At 31.2% G+C, this 11,441-nt stretch overlaps 2 protein-coding genes across 2 annotated transcripts; both read left to right on the forward strand.

The window, feature by feature from the left end:
* The first annotated feature begins 2,634 nt into the window (after positions 1-2,634).
* On the forward strand, positions 2,635-4,520 carry LOC102610900 (protein SHORT-ROOT-like). The gene has a single exon (XM_006478689.4). It carries the CDS (start codon positions 2,817-2,819, stop codon positions 4,197-4,199), a length of 1,383 nt encoding a protein of 460 aa, XP_006478752.2. The 5' UTR covers positions 2,635-2,816; the 3' UTR covers positions 4,200-4,520.
* Positions 4,521-8,765: 4,245 nt separating this feature from the next.
* On the forward strand, positions 8,766-10,498 carry LOC102610590 (60S ribosomal protein L38). The gene is made up of 3 exons (XM_006478688.4): positions 8,766-8,912; positions 9,979-10,162; positions 10,299-10,498. The coding sequence occupies exons 1-3, from the start codon at positions 8,910-8,912 to the stop codon at positions 10,319-10,321; spliced, it is 210 nt and encodes a 69-aa protein (XP_006478751.1). The 5' UTR covers positions 8,766-8,909; the 3' UTR covers positions 10,322-10,498.
* The last annotated feature ends 943 nt before the right edge of the window (positions 10,499-11,441 follow it).

Below are 11,441 nucleotides of genomic sequence, written 5' to 3' on the forward strand. Positions count from 1 at the left end.
AAACTTGTGCACTCATATAACAAAAAACCTATAAAATTAATTTGATGACGTTACTGCATAGATAATTTGTATCTGTAGGGTCATATACTTACCTTATAATCATCTAATGTCGGAACAGTTATGTTACCGATTCTTAAATTTGTTGTTACACTTCTTAAGTCGAATGTCATATCTTCCAAGCGTTGTGTCCCTCGTTTAAATAAGAAGTTATCGTGGAAAATTTATAACTAAAATAATTTTAACACATTTTTTGATATCAAACACATATTTTCTACATTCTAAACATTCCCATGAGTATATAAAACTTTTATTTTATTTTTTCAATCTAATTGCAATTGTAATATATATGTTGGGAAGAACTTGCAGACAAAGAATGCTGCAAATTCATGGGCCACTTAAATGGAATCATCTTGGAGGCCACCCTTTTTTATTATTGTTAATATATATATATTATATACAAGATGGGTGAGGCAGAGACATTTCTCCAATGATTGGATGGATAAACAGTAGATCCAACAGTCCAACCTTGTCTTCTTGTCAAATCATTACCAAGGAATAAGCATCATTTTGATACCCAATTAATTTTAGTTACTTCACCTTCTACTTCGTTCTTGTTTAAATTTTAATTTTTTTTTCTTTTGTTTCATCTAGTTCTTGCCTCTTTGCCCCCACTTTTAAATTAGACCCCAAATTCGCAATTTTATGGTGTAAATATATGACTTTAAATATTAAAAAATGATGAACGTTATTCGTGTGTGTCTGTGTAGAGTTCGTTCATTCATGAGAAATTCTTCTTTTTAGTGTTATTAAGACGTATCAATTAAGAAAAATGTGTTTTTAATTTATTTTTTTCTCTAGGAAAAAATAATCATCAACATCAATACCTTGTTAGATAGTTGTCTAAACCTTTAGAAATAGTAAGCCTGCTTATCACCATTATGTATTGATACAATGTGGTGTTGTCAATTAAAGACATTTCATTTTACTTGAAAGCTAGCTAGCTTGAACTATGGAGTAAACTAACAATGAGAAGGATTGAATTGACAAGAACATGAAATGATATGAACAGATTAAAAATGGAACAAATACAAAAAACGCATCATCAAGTTCAACGGCGTTTTGATTATAATGGAAAGTGATTTGTGTGTGATAAACTAATAAATGATGGTTATTGGATGATTATTAAAAGACAGCAGCTGAGTTGTAGACTCCATTTCCTTCTGAGTGCAATAAAAATTAATGTACATGTCAATTTCCAATGGTCATGGTGTAGTCCAAAGTCTAATATTTATATTTCTAATGGATGAATCAGTGATAAAGATTTATTATTTTATATGAATGAATGTTGTTAGATCTAATACTAACATTGGGTTATTCTCGCTTTTAATTTAAGATTTTTTAGCTCAATTAGTAAACATCTATATCTTCGAGAACTGTCATCTGTCGTCTCTCATATTTTTTATAATGTAATTTTTTTTTGTCTCAACCTATCTTCCCCTCCCCCTCCGCCCGTCCCTTTTTTTGATAATTGTAGGGGGAGCGATAACAAACTTATTAATAAGAAAACCAAACGATACATGTAGTCAGAAGGTGAAATAAACCTTATTCCTCAATAAAATCATAGAGCTAGAACACGTATCAGCATAAAATTTATGAAAACTACTGAAAATTGTATTAAGGACCGCAACTTATAATTTAGAAAGCCTTTAGCTTCCCGTGACAAACTTAGCCAGATACTGTCAGGCCTTGCCCTTCAAGAGTTGTCATCTTCATAATCACCACCAAAACATATAGAACAAGGTATTGAACAGTATTATAGAACTCCAACTACAATATTAATGTCTCCAAAATTATAGAATGATACAAAATTTATCTGAATTATATGCTAATAAAGTTGACAAAGTTAGTTATATAGGGAAAATCCAATGACATCAAGCCATAATTATTATGCTATTATTAATATTGCTTTTATAATCATCTCTTTGTCTTCATTTTCTCAGGAAAATATGTAGTTTGTTATTTTTCTGGTGGCAGGATGCAGTTACTATTGAACAATTGGGATTCCACTAACTTATTTTATTAATTTTTGGGAATAAATGTTTTATTCCTTGCCAAACCCTCCCAGCTACTCTACCAATGTGGTGATAACATCAACTTGATAAATCATTTAAATTATTAATTAGTTTATTTTACTTTCTTAACTCCTGGTGCATTGAAATCCCATACTGCCAGACCAAATTCTTAAAAAAAAAAAAATTGAGTTAAAGGATTGGACTGGTCTATGAATCAGTGCTACATATCTTTTCAGTTTCTATTTTTATTTTTATTTTATTTTTTCCTCCAAAGTTGGTCTTTGAGATTTACTTTAGTATGGCTTCTCAAGTGAAACCATAAGCATGAATTGCTTTTTCCCAAGAAAGCTAGCTAGGAACTTGATTACAATATACAAAGTCCTAGTGATGATCTTTCTATTCTTTCATGCATATATTATTTGTTCAAATAACAAACAAAAACTACAATCCAATTGAATTTCTAAGATCCTAATTTGTGTCACCAAATATCATAAGACGAAGCATTATGGTAGGTCCTTATTCTCAATATAAGCTTTTATTTAATAGATGTTGGATAGATACAATACTACTTATACATTTAAAATATTATAACATGAAAATGACCCTAAAATTTTATAATATATACCATGGCTGTCTCTAAACCATAGTTTTGTACTTGACCATTTCATGAAACCGAAATGAATTGAGTTTTGCAAAGTTTATTGCGGTTGCCTCAAGTCTCAAGGGGGACCTCCCAAATAGTTTATGGACATAACTCTTTTTTCTCCAAAAGGAACACACTCTCATCACTTCTTCTCTTTATCAAACCAGCAGCTGCAGCAAAGCAATGGTGATCAGATAGCTTTAGACATGCAAACCAACAACAACAACAATATTCAGCCACAAAACAGCTGCCACACATCGACTAGCCGGTCATCGGACTCCGGTGAGCCGTGTGCAGACACGACGGGTGGCAACAAATGGGCATCAAAGCTTCTTAAGGAGTGTGCTAGAGCCATCTCTGACAAGGACTCTAGCAAAATCCATCATCTTCTATGGATGTTAAATGAGTTGGCTTCCCCTTACGGAGATTGTGATCAGAAATTAGCTTCGTATTTCTTGCAAGCTCTTTTTTGTAAGGCTACTGAATCAGGGCAAAGATGCTACAAAACCCTAACTTCAGTTGCAGAAAAGAGCCACTCCTTTGATTCAGCTAGAAAATTGATTCTCAAATTCCAAGAGGTAAGCCCTTGGACTACTTTTGGTCATGTAGCTTCAAACGGTGCAATTTTGGAAGCCTTGGATGGAGAGACCAAACTTCACATAATTGATATGAGCAACACACTTTGTACTCAATGGCCTACTTTGTTAGAAGCTTTGGCTACCAGAAATGATGAGACACCTCACTTGAAGCTCACTGTTGTGGTAACTGCTAGCCTTGTTAGATTGGTCATGAAGGAAATAGGTCAAAGGATGGAGAAGTTTGCTAGGTTAATGGGTGTGCCCTTTGAATTCAAAGTGATAACTGGATTGAACCGCTTAGTTGAGCTCACAAAGGGAACACTAGGTGTCAAAGAAGATGAAGCTGTCGCGGTGAATTGTATCGGTGCCTTGAGAAGAGTTGCTGTAGAGGAAAGAGGTGCTGTGATCCAGATGTTTCAATCCCTTAAGCCAAAAGTTGTGACAATCGTTGAGGAAGAAGCTGATCTTACAAGCTCTAGATATGACTTTGTGAAGTGCTTTGAAGAGTGCCTTAGATTCTATACATTGTATTTTGAGATGCTAGAAGAGAGCTTTGTCCCAACCAGCAATGAAAGATTGATGTTGGAGAGGGAATGTTCAAGAGACATAGTTAGGGTTTTGGCTTGTGATGATGATAATAATAGTAGTAATAATGGTAATGGTGATAGAGAAGAAGAAGAATGTGAGAGAAGGGAGAGAGGAAGCCAATGGGCTGAGAAGCTGAAAGAAGCTGCTTTTTCACCAGTTGGATTTAGTGATGATGTTGTTGATGATGTTAAGGCATTGCTTAAGAGATACCGAGCTGGATGGGGACTTGTGCTTCCACAAGGAGATGATAATACATCAGGGATTTACTTAACATGGAAAGAAGAACCTGTAGTATGGGCTTCAGCATGGAAACCCTAAAAGCAGCTTGGCCAAAAGCACCATTGATTTTCTCAAGAAGCGCACTTCAAGCTTAGCATGGCATTTATACACAAGTACTTGGAAGCCATATATGAATCATGCATGTATGAAGTTTATTAGCATTCAATGTTTCCACTATCTTCTCCATCGTATTCATATCCAAATAACTTTTAGTTTACATGCTTTGTGGTTGGGAGTTTGTGTTGCCTTTTTTTTACTTTCTCCTCCTGCTTTTAGATCATTGTTCTTGTTTGAAGGTGTTTTGAAACTTAGTTATTAGTTCCTTTCTATACCATATTTGCCATTTGGATTGCTTGCTCAGTTTCTTTCCTTTGATCCCTTAGCGGGACTTTGTAAGAAATTATTTCAATTGTATGTTTTCAATAAAGATGAAATTGTTATTGATATAAAAATACCCATTAATCTAGGTTTCACTATGAACACCCCCTGATTGATTTCCTATAGTGCCTGAAAGTTTGATTCAATTCATTTCTCATAATCAAGCAAGGGCATCAATGTATAAAATTATATGAAACTTTATAGATTATTAAAATTTCGTTCGACATTGAATAACCAATTACAATCAGGGCTTTAAGTTTATTATCCTATTGAAACAAATTTTTTTCAAAAACTTATGTAGTTAAACTAATCTCATGCAACTGTGCAGATTAAGACCTAGAGTTAGTGAAATAGTAGTATAATATGCTAAAGTAAAACTAAAAAGCTAAGGACTTCAGTAAATGAATTAAAGAAATCAAATTGTTGGAAATTGGGGGTCTGGCTAGCCTAGCTAGCTACATATTCTCATGTTTATGGTGCAAAATAGTCTTGATTCTTCAGATAGCTAGGCACCTATATCTAGCTCGCTAACTCACATAGCAAACCAACCCTATCATATCCATTATTTTCATTTCCTTTTTCATTTTCATACTGCTCTTGAAAGCTGAAGCTTAGGCTTTGAGCCTTAAGGATATCGAATTGATCTTCCAATCATGGTGAATCTCTTTTTCTCTGTTTCTTGGAAACAAAGCAAAAGAAGTATACTACTTTTATCATCATCAGAAGAAGTTGAAAGGGAATAGTGTACAATAAATTGACATAAAGAAAAGAAAAAGAGGGGGCCAAGAAGAGACCTTGGTGGCAAACATAAGAGTACCAACTAGAGATCCCATGTTTGCCTTTATGTCTAAAACGATTTGAATAGCATATATATTTTGCTTTTAATTACTATACTCTTGTACTCGCTTTACTCCAACATTATATAGTGGAACACAACTTTTCCTGATTTAGATAAGACTTTGCTCTATTCAATCCCCATTTCCTTTAAATTCTTGTTTATCATTTATTACAATTATGCAAATTCTTTTGCATCATCACATGCGTGTGCGTGTATATTTTATATATACTAGTATGGTTATTTACAAATGTGTATGTGCACTAAAAGCATGCAAATACAAACAGATAATTACAAGATTTTGTGTAATAATTTATTTCTTTTCAATCTTTGAAAACTCCTTCAATTGATGTGAGATAGGTTTTCAAGTCAAAAGTAGCTCATATTTACTTAATTAAAGAACATGATAGCAATTTTTTTTTTCCCAATATCTGATTGAACAAATAAAACATTTCTTTAGGTCATATTTGTACATCAAATAGAGAGTTTTGGAAAAGCTTCTTTATCAAAAATTGGATAATGAAAGGGGATTCTTTTATGATGATGTATAAATTTTTCTTTTTTTTATGATGATGATAATGAGGTTATTATAGACCCTTAAATTTTTATGTTTTAATCATCACTAGTGATTTAGAGCTAGTTTGCTAATGCTGTAACTTTTAAATTTATTATTATTAGTTGTTCTATGCAAATAATCTGTTATAAAAAGAATTAGTTAAATGTTTTGTTAAAAATTTATTTTTTAAAGTGCTATAAATTTTAAAAACAATCGTATGTACTTGAAAAATCTTATTGTTAAACTAATGTAAGAACATAAATAACCAAAATAAATATAATGACAAATAAAATTTATTTACATATTTATAAACATGTATATATATATTTTTTACATTGTATATGTAATAATTTATAACTAAAATAAATATTTTTATTTTATTAATTTTATTTTTTATCTCAATATAATTGGTAATAATAATAATCTCCTTAAATTTAATAATTTTATTTTCTTATTGAATAAGGATAATTTTGGATTTTTATATTATATGTGAGGATATATCTGATATTATATTAAATATAAAACATATTCTCAAAATTAAATTTTGAAAAGTACTTCTTCACTACTTTTTAAAATGAACTATAGGATGAGGTGATTTTACCAAAATTAATTTTTAAAAAATTTACAAAATACAGAAATTAAATTTTAACTTTTCAAAATTACTTTTGAGTCTCTTAAAAGCACTTTCAAACAGGTTCTTAAATTATAGATGACTAAGCAGAGTTGTTATGGACCCTTGAATTTTAATGTTTAATCATCACTATTGATTTAATTTAGTAGATAACTAAATAAATGCTAAATAATTATTAGGTAGTATTCAAATTGCTGATAATATATATGTTCATGGATATAATTTATTTTTAATTAAATTGGTAAATATTTTCTAAATCAACAACAAAATTAAAACTAAAAATCAAATATGCAAATATGCATATTATAATCTTCAACGACACATATTAATAGAGATCCTTTTTGTCATTTATTGCTGGAACAATAGAATATTGAATTCTTAGTTTATTCATTGGCTTTTTTTTTCTTTAAATTATTCATTAGCTAAAATTGAGTTGATCCAATTATTGCAACACATTTTAATCTAGCATTTTTTTTAAGAAGAAGAAGAAGGGATATTTTTAAGAAGAAGAAGAAGGGATAATTATAAGATGATAAACTAACATTCAGTTTTGTCATATTAATTTTTTTTTTTAGAAGACAAATATAGAAATATAGATATACTTATTTCTTTTTTATTAGTTAATCTTAAAAAAATATGTTTAACCAATTGAATAACAAGTAAATTAAATTTTAAATAATTAAAATCAAAATATTATCTTAACTAACTTGATAAAATTTAATAGTACATGTTTTATGCCACTTTTGATATTGTAATTTATATAACAGTGTTATAGAATGACCCTATAAAAGGATTTATTTGTTTAATTTGTAGCTTAGTTTATTAAGTGATTACCAAATATTCCAAAATTGAGCATTTCACTATAAGAACTTTTAAATTGTAGCAACTCGATACTGGGGGACCTATGTTGTGGTGGGGGGTTGCTGGCTCTCCATAATCATAGAAAAGTTTTAGGAAAGATGGGGGTTTTAATTAAAATTTATCCTCTTTTCTTTGAATTCTTTAATTTAGATAAAAAGATGCCCATCACTCAATCAAATTTACCTTCATGATACACACAAGAGGACTCAAACAATAAATCTCAAAATTTAGGCAAGGACATGATCATCACTCAATTAATGAGTGGCTTGCAACCAGGTGTAGGTAGGGGACCTCGGCCATCCTAAGTTTAAAAAAAAAAATAAGGGATGAAGTTGAAACTATACTAAATTTTTGGCTTATTTTTATGCTTGCTCTTTTAAAAATTTTTGTTACAACTTATTAATTTTTATATGTTATAACCAATTTAAGTTTATGGATTCATCATTTTGGAACCCTCGAACCAAAATCTTGTTTTTGCCCTTAACTTGCAAATACATATAGGGTTATGATCTCTTGGATGGAGGCGCATCATCTTTAGCATGCTTAACTACGGAGTTCTGAAGTAAATATGGACATATTATTCTGAAAATCAATTAGTGATCAAAGAATGGACATCAAACTATTTAACTCCATCCCTCTATAGTCTTAAGGGTGATTACTGACCCCCCATTAGGCCAACACAATAGAATGACTTGCATATTTTGAGTTAAATTTATGAAAGTTAATTCATCTTAATCTAAATTTTACCTTTTTAACTTTAAATATCTAACGATTGATAAACACAACTGTTGATTGTATTGAATGAGATAGACAAGCATTTAGGCAATAGTTAAGCTTATCATACCCCTTTAAAATCCTTATAAAATCCCATTTTTGTAAACGTAGTTCTATTACTAGTTGAAATTATATAAAAGGAAAAATTGAATTAAATCAAATTAAATTAAAATGTCTTTAAACCCAAATATGAAGCCTATCTTTATATTTTAATACTTGATATAATTAATTTTTATAAACTCGAAATTATTTTGAACTGATGAGGAAATAAATTATCTAATGATCGATTCTTATTATGAAAAAATATAGTGTAAAATTTAATTAATTTATTCTAGACGATATTTGAATATAATGAAATTGAAAACTCTATTGGATCTTTTGCCCTTTTCTATTATTGTGATTACGAAGAGCAATAAACGTAACAGCTTGGTTTTCACAAGAGTTTTAATGGGGTGTTAAAAGTCTACTGTTTAGGCAAAGATAAAGGGCTAGCCCGGCATAAAAATAAGCCCAGCTCATTTTAAGAGAGAAGTGCTAAAAGGTAAATATAAAAACTAAATGGGGACAAAACTGGAAAGTGACGCATAGAAATTCTAGGTTTTATTCATAATCAGCACTTCAGCAGCTATAAAAACATAAAGCTTCACTTAGCTCTAGGGTTTGGGGGCGCGCTTAAATTCGAAAACTCGAGTGGAACAAAAACCTCGACCGAGAATGGTAAATTTTCTTTAAATTAACTTTATTATCTTTATTTTTCTGTAATTCTTTTGTGAGACATGAACATGACACGTTTTTTGTTCTCTTTGTTATGGATCCGTTACCTGTGTGTAATTATATGTGTGGTGCAAAATTTATAATGGGTACTAATGATTTGTTGTTTTACCTCTTTTATCATCTGGGTTTGGTTTAGTTTTCCTTATTTTTTTGGTATTTTTGGTGAAAGCTATTGTCTTTTTGCATATAAAGTGTTGATAAAGTGAATGGTGAATTGACTGTTTGTAATGATTTTGATTTTTTCTGTGTTGGGTGAACGTGTCTGTGTTTAGTAGATAGTGTTTTTATTTGTGTTTTGCTCATTTCCTTGCCTTTTGATTAGTTCTCTGGAAGGATTTTGTAGATAATAATGCAATAATGAATTAAATTAAAAATAAAATTTAGTGGGATTGAAGAAGGTAGTTACTCCTATCATTGTATGTTCAGAAAATGCTTTGGTTTGACCGACCTTGGGAAATTAGACATCTTTAAATGATGGTTATGTAGCGGGAGATTTGCTTTTGTGGTGTTGGCTTGAGCTGATTGTCAGTGAAGCTGGCTAAAGATTTTCTTGTACTTCTTGATGTGCATTCTATTTGACTTTTGGGGAAAAAATATCTGCTCCTGTTTAAATGGTTGAATGGCTTGAAGTTAGCACAAGTCCGTATCAGTTAACAAATTGAACCACAATACTCATTTATGTATATATTCAATTAGCCAATGCTTGCTTATTGTACTTTTGTAATTAATGCTCACAGTTGTTTTGAATGTTTTCTAATCTGTCTTTCTTGTCCAGTGTTCCCTGCTGCTTCGCATTTATGCATTAGCTTGTGTTTTGCTTGTTGATTTTTTTATTTTTTATTTTTATTTATTTGTTTTTGGTGTTTAACTTTGATTTGAATTGTGATTGAGTTCATCCAACATTTGCTGATAATTTAACTCATGATGCATGAAACATTTTTAAGTTCATTTGGTATTTTACAATATTTTCTTCTGCTGCTTACTTTGTAGTTTTTGTTGTGTTGCACAGCCTAAGCAGATACACGAGATCAAGGATTTCCTTCTCACCGCCAGAAGGAAGGATGCACGCTCTGTGAAAATCAAGAGAAGCAGAGATGTTGTCAAGTTCAAGGTTCGCTGCTCTAAGTACCTTTACACCCTTTGTGTGTTCGACTCAGAGAAGGCCGACAAGTTGAAGCAGTCTCTTCCTCCAGGTATGTTGTTGATTGAAATACTTCGTCAGTTTCTGATGCACAGAGCTATTATGACTCATTGTAATACGTAGTGAAATCTTTGTCTTTCCAATGCTTTTCTAGAATTAATTTCTGTCTCTGCATTTCATGTATGCAGGTTTGAGCGTCCAAGACCTGTGAGTGTATGCGAGCTTGTCTTAATTTACTAGGCGATGAGAGCTGCTTTTTTACATTTCATGCTGTTTTCGCATAGTAGAAATATTGTGTGGATTTGAGCGTATTGGATAATTGTTATTTTTAGAGGATGCGGATCTTTTTGCCAGTTGATTTATGGACGTTGAAACTTGGTTTGCACAATTGCAACTTTTTGCCTACTACATTATCTTCAGTTTAATTTCTGGATGAAATCTTGACAAATCATTCCTCCACAGATTGTTGTTAGGTATTTGAGATATGTATTTGAGTTAGAAGTATTAATCAACTATTAAGCTCAAAATCTGGGTGAATTCGGTTAGGGAATATGAAGTTGTGTTAGTCCTAAATTTCATTAACTGGAAAGTTGGGAACCCGTTAAAAATTCATCAATTTTTGGTTTGGTAATAGGTATATGTGGAGGTTTTGATGCTTTTAGTGTTTAGTGTATGGAGTGTGATATGGGCTAGCCGGCCGGTAGCAAGTCCTACTAGTTGCCATACTTATTGCCATCGGAGGCAAAGGTCTAAGGTCTTCGGCCTCGGAGTTTAATGGAATTCAAATTTCATTTTGAGTTGTTTTTGGTATTGAATTAATAATTGTTAGGTGAAATAAATAAAACAAATGAAAATTTAAAATAATTGTAACTATTGATTCAGCAACACTGAATTTTTATCCTAGCCATAAATAAAAGGTAGTACTTTAAACACTTAAGAAAATCTCTTGATAAAATAATTCTCCCTGTATTGTCTTTTCTTCTTTATTTGAATCCTAAGTGAGAAGAATTTGAATGTCAATAATTAGTAAAGGGGCCTTATCAGAACACTGAAGGGATGTTAAAAACACAATTCCAAATGAAAGCTCCAATAAATTTGGTTTTGTCCAATTCTATAACGGATTGGGATCCGGTGTTGTGCTGGCTTCTTATTCAACTTCTACAAATCATATTTCTCTCGTCTACTTCGGCTGTTAATGGGTGGGATTGGTTCCCTTTTCAATTTTTTCTACTTTTTAAAAAATGCATCGTATTGAAATAAAATCTTAATTATAAAACATCGCGCTTTTTTCTTCCAGCTTGTTTGCTTTCAGCCTCATCATGCATTCTTGA

Source organism: Citrus sinensis, chromosome 3, assembly GCF_022201045.2.
Source record: "Citrus sinensis cultivar Valencia sweet orange chromosome 3, DVS_A1.0, whole genome shotgun sequence".
Lineage (NCBI taxonomy): Eukaryota > Viridiplantae > Streptophyta > Magnoliopsida > Sapindales > Rutaceae > Citrus > Citrus sinensis.

What these genes read in the sequence shown, in the direction of transcription:
- LOC102610900 (XM_006478689.4), top strand. Translation starts at nt 2,817, where the DNA reads ATGGACATAACTCTTTTTTCTCCAAAAGGAACACACTCTCATCACTTC.
- LOC102610590 (XM_006478688.4), top strand. An exon ending in GAAGCAGTCTCTTCCTCCAG is followed by an intron (nt 10,163 to 10,298) that starts GTATGTTGTTGA and finishes TCATGTATGCAG; the next exon opens with GTTTGAGCGTCCAAGACCTG.